Source organism: Anolis sagrei, chromosome X, assembly GCF_037176765.1.
Source record: "Anolis sagrei isolate rAnoSag1 chromosome X, rAnoSag1.mat, whole genome shotgun sequence".
Lineage (NCBI taxonomy): Eukaryota > Metazoa > Chordata > Lepidosauria > Squamata > Dactyloidae > Anolis > Anolis sagrei.
Genome location: NC_090034.1, coordinates 96,448,753 through 96,473,199, shown reverse-complemented (window position 1 = coordinate 96,473,199; position 24,447 = coordinate 96,448,753). Strand labels below are relative to the sequence as shown.

At 46.0% G+C, this 24,447-nt stretch overlaps 1 protein-coding gene across 1 annotated transcript in view; it reads right to left on the bottom strand.

Moving 5' to 3' along the window:
• The window catches only part of LOC132780135 (flavin reductase (NADPH)), a 29,936-nt gene extending 5,756 nt beyond the window's left edge, over positions 1-24,180 (bottom strand). Inside the window, exons 1-3 of the mRNA XM_060783682.2 lie at positions 23,997-24,180; positions 6,334-6,495; positions 6,149-6,238 (exon numbers count right to left, since the gene is read on the bottom strand). Of these exons, the coding sequence (XP_060639665.1) occupies positions 6,149-6,238; positions 6,334-6,495; positions 23,997-24,081 (337 nt within the window). The 5' untranslated portion in view covers positions 24,082-24,180. The remainder of the gene's footprint in view (positions 1-6,148; positions 6,239-6,333; positions 6,496-23,996) is intronic.
• Positions 24,181-24,447: the final 267 nt, after the last annotated feature.

Here is a 24,447-nt window from a genome sequence, read left to right as displayed (position 1 = left end):
GCCAATATATCACACAGTCCTAGACACTTGGGAAGTGTCCAATGTGTAATCCAATACAACAGCCAGCAGAGTGATCTTGTTTGCTGTGGACTCATCTTGTTGTCTTTCAAATAATAATAACAATAACAATATAAAATTAGATTATTATTAGGAGCCCCCAGTGACACAATGGGTTAAAGCCCTGTGCTGGCAGGACTGAAGACCAACAGGTTAGAGGTTTGAATCCGAGGAAAGCGTGGATGAGCTCCCTCTGTCAGTTCCAGTTCCCCATGCAGGGACATGAGAGAAGCCTCCCACAAGGATGGTAAAACATCAAAACATCCAGGCATTCCCTGGGCAACGTCCTTGCAGACGGCCAATTCTCTCACACCAAGCAACTTGCAGTTTCTCAATCTCTCCTGAAATGACAAAAAAAAAATCTCACTCCTGGGTTGCTGTGAGTTCTCTAGGCTGTATGGCCATGTTCCAGAAGCATTCTCTCCTAACGTTTCACCCACACTTATGGCAGGCATCCTCAGAGGTTGTGAGGTCTGTTGGAAATTGGGAGGGATAGCCAATACTCCAGAAGACAGGAGCAGGATTCAAAATGATCTTGACAGATTAGAGAGATGGGCCAAAACTAACAAAATGAAGTTTAACAGTGACAAATGCAAGATACTCCATTTTGGCAGGAAAAACGAAATGCAAAGATACAGAATGGGGGATGCCTGGCTCGAGAGCAGTACGTGGGAAAAAGATCTTGGGAGTCTTCGTGGACAACAAGTTAAACATGAGCCAACAATGTGATGTGGCGGCAAAAAAAGCCAATGGGATTTTGGCCTGAATTAATAGGAGCATAGTGTCTAGATCTAGGGAAGTCATGCTACCCCTCTATTCTGCTCTGGTTAGACCACACCTGGAATATTGTGTCCAATTCTGGGCACCACAATTCAAGAGAGATATTGACAAGCTGGAATGTGTCCAGAGGAGGGTGACTAAAATGATCAAAGGTCTGGAGAACAAGCCCTATGAGGAGCGGCTTAAGGAGCTGGGCATGTTTAGCCTGAAGAAGAGAAGGCTGAGAGGAGATATGATAGCCATGTATAAATATGTGAGAGGAAGCCACAAGGAGGAGGGAGCAAGCTTGTTTTCTGCTTCCTTGGAGACTAGGATGCGGAACAATGGCTTCAAACTACAAGAGAGGAGATTCCATCTGAATATGAGGAAGAACTTCCTGACTGTGAGAGCCGTTCAGCAGTGGAACTCTCTGCCCCGGAGTGTGGTGGAGGCTCCTTCTTTGGAAGCTTTTAAACAGGGGCTGGATGGCCATCTGTCGGGGTGATTTGAATGCAATATTCCTGCTTCTTGGCAGGGGGTTGGACTGGGTTAGGGTTAGGCCCATGAGGTCTCTGGGTTAGGCCCATGAGGTCTCTTCCAACTCTTTGATTCTATGATTCTATGAAACTAAGCAAGTGAGGTTTATGCATCTGTGTAATAATCTCCAGGGTGGGAAAAAGAACTCTTGCCTGCTTGAGACAGGTGTGAATGTTGCAATTGACCACTGAATGGCCTTACAGCTTCAAAGCCTGACTGGTTGCTGTCTGGGGTGTCCTTTGTTAAGAGGTGTTAGCTGGCCCTAATTGCTTCTTGTCTGGAATTCCCCTATTTTTGAGTGTTACTGACCTGATTTTAGAGGGTTTTTTAAATACTGGTCATCAGATTGTGTTCATTTTCAAGGTTTCCTCCTTTCTGTTTAAATTGTCCACACACTTGTGGATTTCAATGGTTTCTCTGTGTAGTCTGACATGTAGCCACTTTTGTTTTTAGAGATATTGGAATGAGGGGAAAGTGCATCTTAGACTCAAGGAAATGCAATACTAAAGCACTATTCAGGTTCTGTTCCTAACAAAGAGCTGATTCAATCAAGGAAACCACACTCTGGACTTTGCAAGACCTGAGCTGCGCAGATTGATTGATGAACTCTTGAAAGGCTTTTGTTAAAAGGTGCATGTATTGAAGTGCAGCTTTTTTCCAAATGAAGCAGAGAGTGTTTGAGGACCAGGACATCTGTAGGGATACCAAGATGCTTATTTATAAAGCTATTGTCCTCCCAACCCTGCTATACGCCTGCGAGAAGTGGACGGTCTACATGCGTCACATGCAACTCCTGGAACGATTCCATCAGTGCTGCCTCTGAAAAATACTCCAAATCTCTTGGGAAGACAAGTGGACAAACATCAGCGTGCTGGAAGAAGCAAAGACCACCAGCATTAAAGCGATTATCCTCCGCCATCAACTCCTCTTGGAGCCCCCGGTGGCGCAGTGGGTAAACCCCTGTGCTGGCAGGACTGAAGGTTGCAGGTTCGAATCTGGGGAGAGGCGGATGAGCTCCCTCTATCAGCTCCAGCTCCTCGTGCAGGCACATGAGAGAAGCCCCCCACAAGGATGATAAAACATCAAATCATCCGGGCGTCCCCTGGGCAACGACCTTGCAGACGGCCAATTCTCTTACACCAGAAGCGGCTTGCTGACACAACCAAAAAAATCAACTCTGCTGGAGCAGCCACGTTGTCCGGATGCCCGACCACCATCTCCCAAAGCAGTTGCTCTATTCCGAACTCAAGAATGGAAAACTGAATATTGGTGGGCAGGAAAAGAGATTGAAAGATGGGCTCAAAGCCAACCTTACAAACTCTGGCACAGACACTGAGAACTGGGAAGCCCTGGCCCTTGAGCGCTCCAGCTGGTGGTCAGCTGTGACCAACAGTGCTGTAGAATTTGAAGAGGCACGAATGGAGGGCGAAAGAGAGAAACATGCCAAGAGGAAGATAGTTAAGCCAACCCCGACCGGGACCGCCTTCCACCTGGAAACCAATGCCCTCACTGCGGGAGAAGATGCAGATCAAGAATTGGGCTCCACAGTCACATACGGACCCATCAACAGAACACCGACTTTGGAGGACCATCATCCTCAGACTACAAGGGATCGCCTAAGTAAGTAAGTAAGGCTCAAAGTGAACCTTAAAAACTCTGGCATAGACACTGAGATCTAGAAAGTCGTGGCCCTTGAGCGCTCCAGCTGGAGGTCAGCTGTGACCAGCAGTGCTGTAGAATTTGAAGAGGCACGAATGGAGGCTGAAAGAGAGAAACGTGCCAAGAGGAAGCCAACCCCGACTGGGACCACTTTCCACCTGGAAACCGATGCCCTCACTGTGGGAGAAGATGCAGATCAAGAATAGGGCTCCACCCTACGGACCCACCGCCAGTACATTGATCCTGGAAGACTATGCTACTCAGACAACGAGGGATTGCCAAAGTAAGTATATCAAAGCAGACTTCATGGCAAATAGCATCAATAGCCTGAGAATGTAGCAAGACTTTTCTTGAACTGCAGTAATGAAATTTTCCCCTATTTTTTAAAAAAAACCCATACACAAAAAGCTACACATCTTAGTTTTCCATGAGCAGGGATGTGTATTAATATAGAAGCATTCAAGTGGGCAAGCTTGCACTGTTACATAATGCACCACAAGCTGGCGGATGTACTCAGGCAATCAAACCAAAGACTTTGAAATGCGATGAGACACATTCATAGGGTGATGATATCAACAACTCCCAGCTAAATGAAACCTCCATGTCCAGAGGCAATCTATCTCTCAATAGCAGTTGCTAAGGATCAAGCAAAGGGGAGCTGAATGATCTCAGTAACTCCCAGCTGTGGCGGCTGAATGAAGCCTCCATGTCCAGAGGCAATCTACCTCTCAATGGAAGTTGCAAAGGAATGAACAATGGAAACCCATTAGGTGACCTTGGGCAAGGCTTCACGCTTTTTCAGGCTAAAAAGGAAAGACAAAGGCCCAAATTGGACACAAAACCCTGAATGAGTCATGGAAAGAAAACCCCATGATAGCATTGCAACAAGGTACAATGATACAAGAAGAGTGAGGAACCAAAGAGGTTTGACTTAGGAACCAATACAGTTTTATGTATTGTCGAAGGCTTTCATGGCCGGAATCACTGGGTTGTTGTAGGTTTTTTCGGGCTTTATGGCATGTTCTAGAGGCATTTTTTCCTGACATTTCGCCTGCATCTATGGCAAGCATCCTCAGAGGTAGTAAGGTCTGTTGGAACTAGGAAAAGGGGTTTATATATCTGTGGAATGACCAGGGTGGGACAAAGGACTCTTGTCTGTTGGAACTAGGTGTGAATGTTTCAACTGACCACCTTGATTAGCATTTGATTGCCTGGCAGTGCAAATTGTTGAGAGGTGATTAGATGTCCTTGTTTGTTTCCTCTCTGTTGTTGTGCTGTTCTAATTTTAGAGTTTTTTAATACTGGTAGCCAAAATGCAGGCGAAACATCAGGAGAAAATGCCTCTAGAACATGGCCATATAGCCCAAAAAAATTTACAACAACCCAATACAGTTTTAATTGAATCATAGCCTGCACAGAATCATACTCTGCACCGTAAAGAGTTTTTTAAAAAGTGGTAAAGAAGAAAGATAAAAACACACACAAACACTAGACGTGCTCTTTGTTTAATCTCTAATATGTGCATTTCAATATGTATTTCACAGGAATATATTTTAATAGGTCTCTTTTATAGAAATACATTTTAATATATGTATTTGTGGTATTTATTACAATGTTTATGTATTTTAATTATTCTATAACCTGTCTGAAGCAGGTAAGAAATTATTATTATTATTATTATTATTATTATTATTATGAGTCCACAGCAGACACTCTGCTGGCTGTTGAATTGGATCACATTGCTGACACTGGGTGCAGTGCCTAAAGACCTTGGCCTGCACTTAAATACAATCGGCGCTGACAACATTACCATCTGCCAGCTGCAGAAGGCCACCTTACTGGGATCTGCACGCATTATTCGCTGATACATCACATAGTCCTAGACACTTCCCAAAAGTGGGACCACCTTTACTGGTTTGTGCCAGAGTCTTTGCAGCTCGATTTTTAAATCCTCATATTGATTTATTATTATTATTATTATTATTATTATTATTATTATTATTATTATTATTGGTTTCTAACTCATAATTTTAAATACTGTTTATATTTAATCATGTATTAATGTTTGTATATTTGTATATTTTTGCTAATGCTTTTATTTTGAGCCACTAAGTCTACTTCGAGAGAGATAAAGCATATATATATATATGTGTGTGTGTGTGTCAGTAGCGACTTGAGAAACTGCAAGCCACTTCTGGTGTGGGAGAAATTGGTTGTCTGCAAGGATATTGCCTAGGGGACGCCCAGATGTTTTACTATCCTGTGAGAGGCTTCTCTCATGTCCCCTCATGGAAAGATGGAGCTGACAGGTGGAAGCTCACCCTGCTCCCTGGATTTGAACTGCTGACCTTTTGGTCAGCAGACGTTACCCAGGGAATGCCCGGATGTGTTACCATCCTGTGGGAGGCTTCTCTTATGTCCCCGCATGGGAAGCTGGAGCTGACAGACAGGAGCTCACCCTGCTCCCCAAATTCGAACCGCCAACCTTTTGGTCAGCAGTCCTGCCAGCACAAGGCTTTAACCCATTGTGCACCGGGGGTTCCTAATATAATAATAATAATAATAATAATAATAATATCAACAACAACAACAACAACAACAATAGCAGCATACTAATGCCACCAGCTGTATTTCTTCAGCTTGACATCCCCAGTGGAGAAAAAAAATATGGCAGAAGGATGGATTTGAGCTACTTGCTCATAGTAGGATGCTACTTTGCGTGATTGAAACCCATAGGTTTTACTATGGCTTATTATAAAAATCCTGGGATTTGTAGTTTGGTGAGGCTTTAGCATTTTTTGGCATTGTCAAACGACAACACCCATAGTTCCATAACATGAATCCATGGCAAGAGGTATCAAATTGCATTCATTCTACTGTGTACATCAGGCCTGGGCAAACTTTGGCCCTCCAGGTGTTTTGGATTTCAACTCCCACAATTCCTAACAGCCGGTAGGCTGTTAGGAATTGTGGGAGTTGAAGTCCAAAACACCTGGAGGGCCAAAGTTTGCCCAGGCCTGGTGTAGATGCACCCCAGGGCATATGTCGTCATGGCCAGGTTTGACATGCCAACGGAATGACACAGCTGATGCCCAAACCACGATACCTATCAATCCCTTTACATGCTTATCCCTACCTGAGAGACACACCACCACTTTGCGGATGCCATTGGATTTCATGGCGGTCACGATGTTCCGGGTTCCTTCAGACATCATTGTGGTGGGACCTGTCAGAAGGGAGATGGAAGAAGAAAAGTCAGGAGAACAGTTGGTCGGGATGGAGAGCTGGCAAGCAAAGAGGAAAGGATGCAGCATCTCATACTGAGGTCATTCCGGGTGCCGAGGATCACAATCACACCATCCTGGCCCTTCACGGTTCGGTTGACATCCGACAGGTTCAGCACATCGCCGACCACCACTTGCGCCGGCTGGAGCTCCGGGGGCAGTCGAATGGGGTCCCGCACCAGCACTGTCACCTGGTAACCTGAAACGAAAGAGAGGAATATGTTAATGCTTTTGTTAAGCTGATTTGAGTCTCCTTTGACAGAGATAAAGAGGGGTATAAATACATTAATAATAATAATAATAATAATAATTAATAATAATAAACAGAGCTGTGAGGTGGGTTGCGTCCAAGAGGCAGGTTATTTATTCTTGTGTGTTTTCAAGCCATTTCTGGGAAGGATAAGCCATAACAGAACAGCAATGATGAAACGAGCAAGCAAATTCTTAGGCTCTATGATGCTAAAAACTACAGACCTGCAGTCTATTTATTGCTACACAATTATAACTACCTGTTTCCTCGATTCTAAGACATGCTTTCCTCCCATATAAACATTTCTAAAAACAAGATTTGTATTAGAATCAAGGTTAAAACAGATAACATGCTCCTATTTTTATTTCATTAGAGTTTTTAATCATTTTATCCTGTACATGTGGCCCGCCCATTGTTATTGTGATTGTGCTTATTGAAATGTTATTTTATGATTGTGTTTATACTTTTTTTCTATGTGATTTTGTTGATGTTGTTTTGATGTTATGCCTTGGTTTTTATTTTATTGCAATATGTTGTCTGGGCTTGGCCCCATGTAAGCCGCCCCAAGTCCCCATTGGGGAGATGGTGGCGGGGTATAAATAAAGATTATTATTATTATTATTATTATTATTATTATTATTATTATTATTACAGAATTAACTGTCTGACTCTGGGGGTTGGTGCTCATCTACATTTCTAAGCCAAAGAGCCGTCGTTGTCCGTAGACACCTCCAAGGTCATGTGGCCAGCATGATACATGAAGCGCCGTTACCTTCCCGCTGGAGCAGTACCTATTGATCTACTCACATTTGCATGTTTTCGAACTGCTAGGTTGGCTGAAGCGGGGGCTAGCAGTGGGAGCTCACCCTGCTCCCCGGATTCGAACTGCTAACCTTTCAGTCAGCAAGTTCAGCAACTCAGTGATTTAACCCACTGCACCACCGGGGGCTCCAAAACCCATAATGACCTGCCTACTAGTGTTGAGACCCATGACTACATGGAGTGCTGTTACCTTCCCGCCAGAGCAGTACCTATTGATCTACTCACATCTGCATGTTTTCGAACTGCTAGGTTGGCTGAAGCGGGGGCTAGCAGTGGGAGCTCACCCTGCTCCCCGGATTTGAACCACCAATCTTTCAGTCAGCAAGTTCAGCAGCTCATCGGTTTAACCCACTGCGCCACCAGGGGCTCCAAAACCCATAATGACTTGCCTACTAGTGTTGAGACCCATGACTACATGGAGTGCCGTTACCTTCCTGCCGGAGCAGTACCCATTGATCTACTCATATTTGCATGTTTTTGAACTGCTAGGTTGGCTGAAGCTGGGGCTAGCAGTGGGAGCTCACTTTGCTCCCCGGATTTGAACCGCTAACCTTTCAGTCAGCAAGTTCAGCAACTCAGCAGTTTAACCCACTGCGCCACCGGGGGCTCCAAAACCCATAATAACCTGCCAACTAGTGTTGAGACCCACCACCTTACACATTATTATTGGATGCTTCCCAGAAGACCTGCCTTGCATTCAAATTCTGGGAACTGTAGGATGGAAAATAGCTACACTTTGGGCAGGAGGGACATAAAAACCAAATAATGGAACGGACATTGTCCAGGGAGTCCCTTTGACCAAGAGAAATGCTGGAGCTCAGCCAAGTCCGAAGGTCGGACTGGGTGGAGAAAGCCTTTCATTTGTTCTCCAGTGGGAGTTTAAATCTCAGGTTTAAGATTAACCCAAAAGTGAAAGAGATTGTTTCCCCGCCAGCCCAAGGTTCCTAATTTTATTCTCACTATCACTTCCTCATCCATTGTTCCCCGAATTTTAAAAATAAATGCTTAGAAGGGAATGAGTTGCAGAACTCTCATCCAATCATTTTGTAGCAGTTTTGTTTAGCAGGAACCCTGGTGAAAATGAAGATATTGTGAATATCTCAAAACTTAGTCCTTAATATCCCATTTACCAAACACACAAAAGTACAATATATACATTGTATGCATTCATGACTTGCTAAATCAGGCATTTAAACGAGAACATGATCACTGTACTGTCACAGGCTTTCATGGCTGAAATCACTGGGTTGCTGTGAGTTGTTTGGGCTGTATGGCCATATCCCAGCAGCATTCTCTCCTGACGTTTTGCCTGCATTTTCTGCTGCCCTGGAGACTAGGACGCGGAACAATGGCTTCAAACTACAAGAAAGGAGATTCTATCTGAACATTAAGAAGAACTTCCCGACTGTGAGAGCTGTTCAGCAGTGGAACTCTCTGCTATGGAGTGTGGTGGAGGCTACTTCTTTGGCAGCTTTTAAACAGAGGTTGGATGGCCATCTGTTGGGGGTGCTTTGAATGTGATTTTCCTACTTCTTGGCAGAATGGAGTTGGACTGGACGGCCCACATAGTCTCTTCCAATTCTATGATTCTTGGTAAATTGTTTGGATTTTTTAACTAGTTATTTAGCTGTATTAGATGGAATCCAGAGCCCTTCCACACAGCCCTATATCCCAGAATAACAGGGCAAAAAATCCCACAAAATCTGCTTTGAACTGGGTTATCTGAGTCCACACTGTCATATCTCTCAGTTCAAAGCAGATATTGTGGGATTTTTTGCCCTGTTACTCTGGGTGTTATAGTTTTGGAAGATTTAAATTTCTAAAATGCTTGTGTGTTTGGTTTTTTTCTCTTCCTTGAATTAAAGTTATTATTTATATTGTTAACGGCAAATTTATAAATAGTCAAATCCCTGACAATCAAGCTCACGAAAGTGGAAGTTCGACTATCCTTTTGGTAGCAGTGGCACAACCCATTTTGAACAAACCATTTCCCTGTATTGTCGAAGGCTTTCATGGCTGGAATCACTAGGTTCTTGTGGGTTTTTTTGGGCTATAGAGCCATGTTCTAGAGCAGTCGTTCTCAACCTTCCTAATGCCGTGACCCCTTAGTATAGGTCCTCATGTTGTGGTGACCCCCAATCATAACATTATTTTCATTGCCACTTCATAACTGCAATTTTGCTCCTGTTATGAATCATAATGTAAATATCTGATATGCAGGATGTATTTTTAGTCACTGGACCAAATTTGGCACAAATACCCGATACGCCCAAATTTGAATACTGGTGGGGTTGAGGGTGATTGATTTTGTCATTTGGTAATGCTGGAGTTTCTGGGATTTAAGCAGAGGCTGGATGGCCATTTGTCAGGGGTGATTTGAATGCAATTTTCCTGCTTCTTGGCAGAATGGGGTTGGACTGGATGACCCATGAGGTCTCTTCCAACTCTTTGATTCTATGATTCTATGATTCTATAGTTCACCTAAAATCAAAGAGCCTTCTGAACTCCACCAATGATGGAATTGAATCAAACTTGGTACACAGAATTCCCATGACCAAGAGAAAATACTGGGAAGGTCTGGTGGACATTGACCTTGAGTTTTTAGAGTTGTAGTTCACCTACATCCAGAGAACACTGTGGACACAAGCAATGATGGATCTGGATCAAACTTGGCAAAAAATACTCAATATGCCCAAATGTGAACACTGGTAGAGTTTGGAGAATATAGACCTTGCCATTTGGGAGTTGTAGTTGTTGGGATTTATAGTTCACCCACAATGAAATAGCATTCTGAACCCCACCAACGATAGAATTGGACCAAACTTTCCACACAGAACCCCCATGACCAACAGAAAATACTATGTTTTCTGATGGTCTTTGGCGACCCCTCTGACACCCCCTCGCGACCCCCACAGGGGTCCCGACCCCCAGGTTGAGAAACACTGTTCTAGAGGCATTTCTCCTGACGTTTCGCCTGCATCTATGGCAAGCATCCTCAGTGGTTGTGAGGTCTGTTGGAAGTAGGAAAAATGGGTTTATATATCTGTGGAATGGCTGGGGTGGGGCAAGGAGCTCTTCCCTGCTGCAGTTAGGCATGAATGTTTAGCTGATCACCTTCATTAGCATTTGAAGGCCTGCCTGAGCCTGGGAAAATCTGTTGCTGGGAAGTGTTAATCTGTGCCTGGTTTTTTCCTCTCTGTTGTTTAGCCATTTCCCCTTCTCTTTTGTTTCTTATAGGGTTCCTCCCTTAATCTTTCGACCTCCGGTTGCCCTGCAGCCTTCCTAGTGCAGCTGCAGGTCTGTGGGGCTACTGCAGGGCAAAAAAATTAAGCAAGGAACACTAAGCCATTAGGCACTCCTTGGGCTGATTCAGTGCTTCTCCAATATCAGAAATACAGCTTAATGTGTAACATTAGAAAATGTTGACCATTTCCGCTACCTTGGCAGCCATCTCTACACAAAAGTCAACATTGACACTGAAATAGAACACCGCCTGAGCTCTGCAAGTGCCGCATTTTTCCAAATGAAGCAGAGAGTGTTTGAGGACCGGGACATCCATAGAGATACCAAGGTACTTGTTTATAAAGCTATTGTCCTCCCAACCCTGCTATACACCTGGAAGACATGGACTATCTATAGACGGCACACTCAATTCCTAGAACGATTCCATCAGTGTTGCCTCCGAAAAATCCTACAAATCTCTTGGGAAGACAAGTGGGCAAATATCAGCATGCTGGAAGAAGCAAAGACCACCAGCACTGAAGCAATGGTCCTCTGCCATCAACTCCGCTGGACTGGCCATGTTGTCCGGATGCCCGACCGTCTCCCAAAGCAGTTGCTCTACTCCAAACTCAAAATGGAAAATGGAATGTTGGTGGGAAGAAAAAGACATTTAAAGTGGGCTCAAAGCCAACCTTAAAAACTCTGGCATAGACACTGAGAACTGGGAAGCCCTGGCCCTTGAGTGCTCCAGCTGGAGGTCAGCTGTGACCAGCAGTGCTGTAGAATTTGAAGAGGTATGAATGGAGGGCAAAAGAGAGAAACATGCAAAGAGGAAGGCACTCAAACCAACCCCGACCAGGACCGCCTTCCACCTGGAAACCAGTGCTCTCATTGCAGGAGAACATGCAGGTCAAGAATAGGGCTCCATAGTCACCTACGGACCCACCACCAGTACACTGATCTTGGAAGACTATCCTAATGAGGGATCGCCTAAGTAAGTAAGAGCTGATTCAATAAGAATATAATTGGAACTGAAAAGGATCACAACAGAGAAACTGACATAAGTCTACACTGCCATATAATCCAGATTGTTCAGCCAGATAATTCATATTATGTGCTTTGAACTGGATTATATGAGTCTACACTGCCATATAATCTAGGCTCTCAAACCAGATAATCCAGGTTGTGTGCTTTGAACCGGATTATATGAGTCTACACTGCTGCATTATCCCATTCAAAGCAGATAATCTGGATTTCATATGGCAGTGTAGAAGGGGCCTTAGTCTACATCAAATTTATAATGCCGTTCATTATATGCATTTTATGGCAGTGTAGATCCAGCCTTAGAAAGGGTTATTATCCTTTCCTTTCACTGTACAGCCTTGCAAGGTAGGCCCAAGCACTGCATCACTGGAAGAACTGAAGCTGGGGGACTGTCAAGGATTGAGCCACACTGCCAAATTGTTGTACTTCGGCCAGCTCAAGGCTACAGACATCTAGGACACTGTTTCTCAGCCTTCTTAATGCCGCAACCCCTTAATACGGTTCCTCATGTTGTGGTGACCCCCAGCCATAAAATTATTTTCGTTGCTACTTCAGAACTGTAATTTTGCAACTGTTATGAATTGTGATGTCAATATGTGATTTGCAGGATGTATTTTCATTCACTGGACCAAATTTGGCACAAATACCAAATACACCAGAATTTGGATACTGGTAGGGGGGGGGGGGCATTGATTTTGTCATTTGGGAGTTGTAGTTGCAGGGCTTTATAGTTCACCTACAATCAAAGAGCATTCTGAAGTCCACCAACAATGGAATTGAACCAAACTTGGCACACAGAACTCCTATGACCAATGGAAAATACTGGAAGGGTTTGGTGGGCATTAATATTGAGTTTTGGCGTTGTAGTTCACCTACATCCAGTGAGCACTGTGGACTCAAACAATGATTGATCTGGACCAAACTTGCCACGAATACTTAATATGCCCAAATGTGAACACCAGTGGAGTTTGGGGAAAATAGAGCTTGACTTTTGGGAATTGTAGTTACTGCAATTTATAGTTCACCTACAAACTTCCTACACAGAACCCCCATGACCAACAAAAAATACTGTATTTTCTGGCAACCCCTCTGACACCCCCCTCAGTGGACCCGACATCCAGGTTGAGAAAAACAGGATTAATGTCTATGTTCCTGTTTCATGCTTATGGCTTTTATGCATTATACTCTTAACTTCATGGATTTCATGTGTCTTGCATTCAAGGATTACTTGTACTTTGCTACCTTGGACTATTGATCCTTGTATTTTGGACTACTGCTATTTCCCAGCAGCTTTTCTACTGATTTTTTTTTTGAGGGGGGGATTGAGGGTTTGTAAATAAACTATAGTTAGCTACTTCTGGACTTTGTGTGATGGTGGGCGAAAAGGTGTTCCACAGCTAGACTGCAACACATCTCAACATCTGTGTCCTGCTTTTCTCCTTCGCCATACACTCCAGAAAACATCTCTTTTGGCAATCAGATAGATCTGTGCCAGTCTTCCCTGGCATTTCCCCTCCCTATGTGTGCTGAAATTTTGCAGCACCACAGCCACTGTCTCCAAGCAGCCCCTTTCGATGCTGTGTGGGATCCCTGGTTGGTTAGCCTGAAATCAGGCTTAAACCTCCTCTCCTTGGGCAGCTTCCATGACTAATTGTTCCAAAGGACAAATCTGAATTGTCTTTCATAAGTTTGGAAAGAAGCCCAGACCCAAGTCCTATGATCTGCTGCTGCTGCTACCAGAAAAGGCGTTTAAATAAAGGCGCCAGGCCTTGTTCTCCCAAAAGATTGGCCGCAGAATAGGGCAAATGTCGTTCAATCATAGCAAAGGAAGAGAAGGGCTGGAGAGTAGGTGGGAGAGCAAGAAGGAGTATTTTCTTGGACCGAAGACACAGCTCACCAAACGTTGGTGCCCCAAGGAGACAAGTTGGCATTTACTGGCTGCCATGGATGCAAACAATGGCACAACCGCAGCAAAAAACATGCCACACCCGGGAGGCTCTTGCTGAATAATGTTGTTGTGCCAAAGGTTTTCCCTTAAGAAAGGAACCTTGGCTTTTAGTTGGACGGAGAGCCAAATGTGGCCATGAATTGCATGCATCTGGGATTGTTTTTAGTGCCGCTTCATGCCTTTAGAGCAGGCATTGGCAAACCGGAGACAAGGCTGGGTCTAGTCTGCTATATAATGTAGTTTGAACAGCATTATATAGTCTGTGTAGACCAGGCATGGGCAAACTTGGGCCCTCCAGGTGTTTTGGACTCCAACTCCCACCATTCCTAACAGCCTCAGGTCCTTTCCTGAGGAAGGGTTCTGAGGCTGTTAGGAATGGTGGGAGTTAGAGTCCAAAACACCTGGAGGGCCCAAGTTTGCCCATAACTGATGTATACAAATTTGGACTTAGGTTGTTGTTGTTATTGCTATTATTACTTTCTTTACTTAGACGATCCCTCATTGTCCGCATAGGATTGTTTTCCAAGATCGGTGTACTGGCGATGGAACCCTGTTCTTGATCTGCATGTTCTCCAGCACTGAGGGCATTGGTTTCCAGGTGGAAGGCGGTCCCGGTCGGGGTTGACTTGACATGCCTTCCTCTTGGCACGTTTCTCTCTTTCTCCCTCCATTCATGCCTCTGCAAATTCTACAGCACTGCTGGTCACAGCTGACCTCCAGATAGAGTGCTGAAGGACCATGGCTTCCCAGTTCTCTGTGTCTATGCCAGAGTTTTAAAGGTTGGCTTTGACCACCTCTTTCAATTTCTTTTCCTGCTCACCAACATTCCGTTTTCCGTTCTTGAGTTTGGAGTAGAGCAACTGCTTTGGGAGACGGTGGTCGGGCATCCGGACAACATGGCCGGTCCAGTGGAGTTGATGATGGAGGACCATCACTTCAATGCTGGTGGTCTTTGCTTCTTCCAGAACGCTGACATTTGTCCACTTGTCTTCCCAAGAGATTTGCAGGATTTTTCGGAGGCAACTCTGATAGAATCATTCTAGGGATTGCATGTGACATTTGTAGATCGTCCATGTCTCGCAGACGTATAGCAGGGTTGGGAGGACAATAGCATTATAAACAAGCACCTTGGTATCCCTACGGATGTCCCAGTCCCCAAACACTCCGTGCTTCATTTGGAACAATGCTGCACTCGCAGAGCTCAGGCGGTGTTGTATTTCAGTGTCAATGTTGACTTTTATGGAGACGTGGTTGCCAAGGTAGCGGAAATGGTCAACATTTTCTAATGCTACACCATTAAGCTGTATTTCTGGCATTGGAGAGGGATTGGCCAGTGACTGCTGGAAGAGCACTTTGGCTTTCTTGATGTTTAATGACAGGCTGAGCTTCTCGTATGCTTCTGTGAAGGTGTTTAGCGTGGCTTGTAGGTTTTCTTCTGAATGTGCACAGATGACATTGTCATCAGCATACTGAAATTCTATAACATGTTGTTGTAACCTTGGTTTTGGCTTTCCGTCTGCTGAGGTTAAATAGCTTGCCATCTGTCCAATATGTTATTGCTGTTGTTGTTGTTATTATTACTATATCCTACTCAAAAGAGACTCAAATATTTTCCAATTGTCAGCTACTTTATGGATCTATTGCATAGAAAGAAAATATGCAATAATCCATAACCTCCCCCCTTCCCATTGCTACACGAAGAGGTAGAGACAGAGATACAGAAGAATCCCTCCTAGCCTTGGAAGAGCAAAACTATTTCATGGGAAGACAGTTCTATGAGAGAGCCATTCCTAAGTTCTCCAAAACAAGAAGCAGTCAGTGAGGCCCCTTCTATACTGCCATATAAAATCCAGATTTTCTGCTTTGAACTGGATTTTATGGCAGGGCCTGAGGTTGTTAGGAATGGTGGGAGTTGGAGTCCAAAACTTCCAGAGGGCCCAAGTTAGCCCATGCCTGGTATTTGTTGTTGTTGTTCATTCGTTCAGTCATTTCCAACTCTTTGTGACCTCATGGATCAGCCCACACCAGAGCTCCCTGTCAGCCGTCACCACTCCCAGCTCCTTCAAGGTCATTCCAGTCACTTCAAGGATGCCATCCATCCATCTTGCCTGGTATAGATGCATCCTATGACTCTGTAGTCCAGGGTTTCCTACTCAGCTATGGAAACTCACTGGGGCCCCTTCTACACTGCCATATAATCAAGATTATCAAAGCAGATAATGCACATTATCTGATTTGAACTGGATTATTTGAGTCTACAATCATATTATTATTATTATTATTATTATTATTATTATTATTATTATTATTATTATATCTCTTCCAGCAGGAGACCCATGAAAAGGTTCTGTGAACATTTCTGCTGGAAATGGGATTCTTGGAAGATGTCGTCCAAAATGGAGATGTAACAGGGTTGGGAACCGGAGGGTCCAAGTGGGCGCATGCCTGCTCTAAAGTCTCCAGACTAACCTTTTCTTTCCCCCCAAAAGTCATGAATTGCTACTCACAGAAGCCTCAGAAATAATACCCAACCAACATCATTCTCACTGTCTTGATTTTTAAGCCTGTTTCTGGGGTTTCTTTGGAACGCCGATTCAGAAAATTGCATTGGACCGACTGCATCAAACTCTATTTTCTTCGATATGGTTACCATGGTTTCTTATGGGCGAGCAGATGGCAACTGGTAAATGGCATGTGTTCCGTATCTCCAAAACGAGAGCTGATAGGGGGAAAGTGGCACCATTTTTGGAATAAGAAGTCCAAATATTCCCAGATACAAAGCACCTGATGATACAGCTGCAGAACTTGCTGACCGAAAGGTCGGCGGTTCAAATCCGGGGAGTGGGGTGAGTTCCTGCTGTTAGCCCCAGGTTCTGGCAACCTAGCAGTTTGAAACATGCAAATGTGAGTAGATCAATAAGTACCGCTTCTGTGGGAAGGTAAAGGAGCTCCATGCAGTCATGCTGACCACAGAACTTGGAGGTGTCTACGGACAATGCCGGCTCTTCAGCTTAGAAATGGAGATGATCACCGTCCCCTAGAATCGGACATGACTAGATTTAATGTCAGGGGAGAGTGGTCCCTGGCCAAAAAAGGTTGGGAACCACTGCATTAAAACCACTGAGCTGCTAAACTTGCTGACTGAAAGGTTGGTGGTTCGAGTCCGGGGAGTGAGGTGAGCTCCCACTGTTAGCCCCAGCTTCTGCCAACTTAGAATCATAGAAGTAGAAGAGACTTCATGGGCCATCCAGTCCAAACCACTGCCAAGAAGCAGGAAAATTGCATTCCAAGCACCCCCGACAGATGGCCATCCAGCCTCTGTTTCAAAGCTTCCAAAGAAGGAGCCTCTACCTCACTCCGGGCTGAGAGTTCCACTGCTGAACGGTTCTCACAGTCAGGAAGTTCTTCCTAAACATTACTAGGTAATGACCTCACTACCTCTGAGGATGCTTGCCATAGATGCAGGTGAAACGTCAGGAGAGAATGCCTCTAGACCAGTGGTTCTCAATCTTCCTAATGCCGTGACCCCTTAATACAGTTCTTCAAGTTGTGGTGACCCCCAACCATAAAATTATTTTTGTTGCTACTTCACAACTGTAATTTTGCTATTGTTATGAATCGTAATGTAAATATCTGATATGCAAGATGTATTTTCATTCACTGGACCAAATTTGGAACAAACACCCAATACGCCCAAATTTGAATGCTGGTGGGGTTGGTGGGGGGATTGATTTTGTCATTTAGGAGTTATAGGTGCTGGGATTTATAGTTCACCTACAATCAAAGAGCATTCTGGACTCCACCAACGATGGAATTGAACCAAACTTGGCACATAGAACTCCCATGACCAACAGAAAATACTGGAAGGGATTGGTAGGCATTGACCTTGAGTTTTGGAGTTTCAGTTCACCTATATCCAGAGAGTACTTTGGAGTCAAACAATGATGGATCTGGAGCAAACCTGGCACAAATACTCAATATGTACAAATATGAACACTGGTGGAGTTTGGGGAAAATAGACCTTGATATTTGGGAGTTGTAGTTGCTGGGATTTATACTTCACCTACAATCAAAGAGCATTCTGGACTCCACCAACGATGGAATCGAACCAAACTACCCACACATAACCCCATGACCAACAGAAAAGACTGTGTTTTTTGATGGCCTTTGGCGACCCCTCTGAAACTCCCTCGTGACCCCCCCAGGGGTCCCGACCCCCAGGTTGAGAAACACTGCTCTAGACCATTGCCATATAGCCCGAAAAAACCTACAACAACCCATTACTAGGTAATGTTTTCAAATTACCTAGTAGTTAAAAAAAAACATGCAAATGTGAGTAGATCAATAGGTACCGCTTCTGCGGGAAGGTAATGGCACTCCATGCAGTCATGCCGGCCACGTGACCTAGGAGATGTCTACGGACAACGCCGGCTCTTCGGCTTAGAACTGGAGATGAGCACCAGTCTCCAAAATCAGACTTGACTAGACTTAATGTCAGAGGAAACCTTTACCTTTTACAAACTTAAAGTGGACTTTTTGGGGTTTTTTATTTCTGCGTAGTCCACATACCATGCCAAGGTCTTGGGAGAAAGGAGGGAAACTCTCTTAGACCTGGTTGCTGTTTTAGACAGATCTAATCAAGCTATGGCATCCAGAAGGCGTTCAGCTCCCTGAGTGTGCTCTTGGTATTGATCTGCCCGGGATTGTCATTGCCTACACAGTCACTTTGGGGCTTGCCTTGCCAGTTCCCTATCACCCAAACCCATCTGTTGTCTGAAACTCCTGATAGAAGCTCCCTATGCTTCCTTATCTCTGTCGCTCAACCAACCAGCCGGTTCCTGCCTTCTCAGAGGAGGCGGGTTTGGCGAATGTCCCCACCAAAGGCTGCTGAAGCATGTGTGCGATTGTGGCCGCACTGCAGATTCATGGCAGTTTGGCACCAATGAAATCTATAGAATCCCGAGCCAGTCCGTTGTGGCACCAGCATTCCCCTACAGAAAAAATTTGGTACACAAACTACAGTCTGGCCATGTTTACAGTAGCTTACTGCCATTGGTTGATGAACGCTGGTTTTGAGTCTTAAATTGTTGTTTTTATGCCTACTTGTTTTATTCAATGGCATTTTATATTGTGTTTTATTTTATTCAAGTATTTAGGTAGTAAGCAATACTTTGGGGAGATGGAGGCTGGATACAATAATAAAATTATTATTATTATTATTATTGAAAGTCCTAGATCAGCCTTTCTCGACCTGGGGGTCGGGACTCTCTGACAAGGGGGGTGTCAGAGGGGTCACCAAAGATAATCAGAAAACACAGTATTTTCTCTTGGTTATGGGGGTTCTGTGTGGGAAGTTTGGCCCAATTCTATCATTGCTGGGGTTCAGAATGTTCTTTGATTGTAGGTGAACTATAAATCCCAGCAACTACAACTCCCAAATGCCACCTATTTTCCCCAAACTCCACCAGTGTTCACACTTGGGCATATTAAGTATTCATGCCAAATTTGGTCCAGATCTATCATTGCTTGAGTCCACAGTGCTCTCTGAATGTAGGTGAACTACAACTCCCAAACTCAAGGTCAGTGCCCACCAAACCCTTCTAGTGTTTCCTGTTGGTCATGGGAGTTCTGTGTGCCAAGATTAGTTCAATTCCATCGTTGATGGAGTTCAGAATGCTCTTTGATTGTAGGTGAACTATAAATCCCAGCAACTACATTTCCCAAATGACAAAATCAACCCCCACCACCCAATCCCACCAGTATTCAAATTTAGGCGTATCGGATATTTGTGCCGAATTTGGTCCAGTGAATGAAAATACCATCCTGCATTCAAATATTTAGATGTTACAATTCATAACAGGAGCAAAATTACAGCTATGAAGTAGCAACAAAAATAATTTTATGGTTGGGTGTCACCACAAAATGAGGAACTGCATTAATGGGTCGCGGCATTAGGAAGGTTGAGAAACACTGTCCTAGATGTCTGTAGCCTTGAGCCGGCTAAAGTAAGGCCAAAGTGTGACAATTTGGCAGTGCGGGTCAGTCCTTGACAGTCCCCCAGCTTCATTTCTTCCAATGACGCAGTGCTTGGACTTACCTTGCAGGGCGGTAAGGAGGAGGGAAATCGTACAGTGAAAGGACAGGATAATACCCTTTCTACACTGCCATATAATGCATATAATGGATAGCATTATAAATTCAGTGTAGACTAAGGCCCCTTCTACACTGCCCTATAAAATCCAGATTATCTGCTTTGAACGGGATTATGTGGAAGTCTAGACTCACATAATCCAGTTCAAAGCACAAAACCTGGACTATCTGGTTTGATAATCTGGATGATATGGCCGTGTAGACTCATATAATCCAGTTCAAAGCACATAATCTGGATTATCTGGTTTGATAGTCTGGATTACATGGCAGCGTAGACTCATATAATCTGGTTCAAAGCACATAATGTGGACTCTCTAGTTTTATAATCTGGATTATATGTCAAATTTGGTCCAGACTCAAATTTGGGCAGACTCATATAATCCAGTTCAAAGCACACAACCTGGATTATCTGGTTTGATAGTCTGGTTTATATGACAGTGTAGACTCGTGTAATCCAGTTCAAAGCACATAACCTGAATTATCTGGTTTGAAAATTGGCTCATATAACCATGTAGACTCATATAATCCAGTTCAAAGCACATAATATAGATTATCTGGTTTGATAATCTGGATTATATGGCAGTGTAGACTCATATAATCCAGTTTAAAGCACATAATCTGGGTTATCTGGTTTGACAATCTGGATTATATATAGCAATGAGGAAAGGGCCTATGAGTGTCGGACTCATTTTCAAAGGGCCACAGCCACTTTTGGGTTGCCTTCAAATGGCCGTTGAATCCGTGGATGGAGAATCCATGGAAACAAGGTCTGATTATCATTTTTTTAACATATCGGTAGGTGCTCCTTGTGTCCTCAAATGTTACTGAACAACAACACCCATCCCTTTTGGTGATCGGCCATGTGGAACTGGGGATAATGGGAACTGCAACCCAACAGCACATGTGGCTCTGAGGTTGAGGAATGGTTAGATGTTAGACTTCCTATCCAACTTGGGCCCTCCAGGTGTTTTGGATTTCAACTCCCACCATTCCTAACAGCCTCATGCCCTTTCCTTTCTCCCCTTAGCTGCTTAAGGAAGGAAGGGGCCTGATGCTGTTAGGAATGGTGGGAGTTGGAGTCCAGGGAGCCCAAGGGTATTAGGAATGGTGGGAGTTGGAGTCCAAGGGACCCGAGGCTGTTAGGAATGGTGGGAGATGTGGTCCAAGGGGCCTGAGGCATTTAGGAATGGTGGGGGTTGGAATCCAAGGGCCTGAGGCTGTTAGGAATGGTGGGATTTGGAGTCCAAGGAGCCCGAGGCTGTTAGGAATGGTGGGAGTTGCAGTCTAAGGGGTCTGAGGCTGTTAATAATAGAGGAAGCTGGAGTCCAAGGGGCCTGAAGCTGTTAGGAATGGTGGGAGTTGGAGTCCAAGGACCTGAGGCTGTTAGGAATGGTGGGAGTTGGAGTCCAAGGAGCCAGAGGCTGTTAGGAATGGAGGGAGTTGGAGTCCAAGGACCTGAGGCTGTTAGGAATGATGGGAGTTGGAGTCCAAGAGTCCTAAGTCTGTTAATAATGGTGGGAGTTGGAGTCCAAGGGCCTGAGGCTGTTAGGAATGGTGGGAGATGTTGTCCAAGGGGCCTGAGGCATTTAGGAATGGTGGGAGTTGGAGTCCATGGGCCTGAGGGTGTTAGGAATGGTGGGGGTTGGAATCCAAGGGCCTGAGGCTGTTAGGAATGATGGGAGTTGGAGTCCAAGAGTCCTAAGGCTGTTAATAATGGTGGGAGTTGGAGTCCAAGGGCCTGAGGCTGTTAGGAATGGTGGGAGATGTTGTCCAAGGGGCCTGAGGCATTTAGGAATGGTGGGAGTTGGAGTCCATGGGCCTGAGGCTGTTAGGAATGGTGGGGGTTGGAATCCAAGAGGCCTGAGGCTGTTAGGAATGGTGGGAGTTGGAGTCCAAGGAGCCCAAGGGTGTTAGGAATGGAGGGAGTTGGAGTCTAAGGGCCCTGAGGCTGTTAGGAATGGTGGGAGTTGGAGTCCAAGGACCTGAGGCTGTTAAGAATGGTGGGAGTTGGAGTCCAAGGAGCCAGAGGCTGTTAGGAATGGTGGGAGTTGCAGTCTAAGGGGTCTGAGGCTGTTAATAATAGAGGAAGCTGGAGTCCAAGGGGCCTGAAGCTGTTAGGAATGGTGGGAGTTGGAGTCCAAGGACCTGAGGCTGTTAGGAATGGTGGGAGTTGGAGTCCAAGGAGCCTGAGGCTGTTAGGAATGGAGGGAGTTGGAGTCCAAGGACCTGAGGCTGTTAGGAATGATGGGAGTTGGAGTCCAAGTCCTAAGGCTGTTAATAATGGTGGGAGTTGGAGTCCAAGGGCCTGAGGCTGTTAGGAATGGTGGGAGTTGGAATCCAAGGGCCTGAGGCTGTTAGGGATGATGGGAGTTGGAGTCCAAGAGTCCTAAGGCTGTTAATAATGGTGGGAGTTGGGAGTCCAAGGGCCTGAGGCTGTTAGGAATTATGGGAGTTGGAGTCCAAGAGTCCTAAGGCTGTTAATAATGGTGGGAGTTGGAGTCCAAGAGTCCTAAGGCTGTTAATAATGGTGGGAGTTGGGAGTCCAAGGGCCTGAGGCTGTTAGGAATGGTGGGAGTTGGAGTCCAAGGAGCCCAAGGGTGTTAGGAATGGTGGGAGTTGGGAGTCCAAGGGGCCTGAGGCTTTTAGGAATGGTGGAGTCCAAGGACCTGATGCTGTTAGGAATGGTGGGAGTTGGAGTCCAAGGAGCCCGAGGGTGTTAGGAATGGTGGGAGTTGGAGTCCAAGGGGCCTGAGGCTGTTAGGAATGGTGGGAGTTGGAGTCCAAGGAGCCCGAGGGTGTTAGGAATGGTGGGAGTTGGAGTCCAAGGGCCTGAGGCTGTTAGGAATGGAGGGAGTTGGAGTCCAAGGGTCTGAGGCTGTTAGGAATGGAGGGAGTTGAAGTCCAAGGGTCTGAGGCTGTTAGGAATGGTGGGAGTTGGAATCCAAGGGGCCTGTGGCTGTTAGGAATGGTGGGAGTTGGAGTCCATGGACCTGAGGCTGTTAGGAATGGAGGGAGTTGGAGTCCAAGGGGCCTGAAACTGTTAGGAATGGAGGGAGTTGGAGTCCAAGGGGCCTGAAGCTGTTAGGAATGGAGGGAGTTGGAGTCCAAGGAGCCCGAGGGTGTTAGGAATGGTGGGAGTTGGAATCAAAGGGCCTGAGGCTGTTAGGGATGATGGGAGTTGGAGTCCAAGAGTCCTAAGGCTGTTAATAATGGTGGGAGTTGGGAGTCCAAGGGCCTGAGGCTGTTAGGAATTATGGGAGTTGGAGTCCAAGAGTCCTAAGGCTGTTAATAATGGTGGGAGTTGGAGTCCAAGAGTCCTAAGGCTGTTAATAATGGTGGGAGTTGGGAGTCCAAGGGCCTGAGGCTGTTAGGAATGGTGGGAGTTGGAGTCCAAGGAGCCCAAGGGTGTTAGGAATGGTGGGAGTTGGAGTCCAAGGGGCCTGAGGCTGTTAGGAATGGTGGAGTCCAAGGACCTGATGCTGTTATGAATGGTGGGAGTTGGAGTCCAAGGAGCCCGAGGGTGTTAGGAATGGTGGGAGTTGGAGTCCAAGGGGCCTGAGGCTGTTAGGAATGGTGGGAGTTGGAGTCCAAGGAGCCCGAGGGTGTTAGGAATGGTGGGAGTTGGAGTCCAAGGGCCTGAGGCTGTTAGGAATGGAGGGAGTTGGAGTCCAAGGGTCTGAGGCTGTTAGGAATGGAGGGAGTTGAAGTCCAAGGGTCTGAGGCTGTTAGGAATGGTGGGAGTTGGAATCCAAGGGGCCTGTGGCTGTTAGGAATGGTGGGAGTTGGAGTCCATGGACCTGAGGCTGTTAGGAATGGAGGGAGTTGGAGTCCAAGGGGCCTGAAACTGTTAGGAATGGAGGGAGTTGGAGTCCAAGGGGCCTGAAACTGTTAGGAATGGAGGGAGTTGGAGTCCAAGGAGCCCGAGGGTGTTAGGAATGGTGGGAGTTGGAGTCCAAGGAGCCCGAGGGTGTTAGGAATGGTGGGAGTTGCAGTCCAAGGGGCCCGAGGCTGTTAGGAATGGAGGGAGTTGGAGTCCAAGGACCTGAGGCTGTTAGGAATGGTGGCAGTTGGAGTCCATGGGCCTGAGGCTGTCAGGAATGGGCCACCCTTTGCTGTAGCCCAAAATAAGCAGGCAAGTGGCCAATGGGCGACTAGGTTTAGGCAGAGCGAAGGAAGGAAGGGTTCCCGGTGGCTGTTGCCCGTCTCCCCCGCCCCGGGTCCGCTGCCAGCCCCTCTCCCACCCGGGGAAGCCTTGCCTGCTCACCGGCCTCGATGGCTTGCGCCAGGGTAGCCAAGCCGGTCATGCCGGTGGCGCCGAAGATGGCGATCTTCTTGCAGGCTGCAGCCATGTCCACTCCAGGCGGTGGCTGCTCGGCTCCTTCCCAGCCCCGGAGCCAAGCCTTCCGGGAGGCAGCCAGGCAGGCAGGCAGGCAGGGCGGGCGGGGATCGGGGGCGGCGCTCGCCTTTCCCAGGAGGAGGAGCAGCAGCAGCAGCAGCAAGAAGGGGCTTGGCTTGGCTTCCCCGCCCCGATCGGGTTCCACGGAGGCGGCCACACTCGAGCGCCCCCCGCCCTCGACGGCTCTTCTTCCTCGGAGGCTCCCAAACCGAGGAAACGTCAGCAAGTGGTCGCATAAAGCCAACCGGACAGCGCCCTCTTGTGCTCAAAGCGGGAATGGCAGCTTCAGTCAACCTGGGAATTGTGTGGCTACATTCAA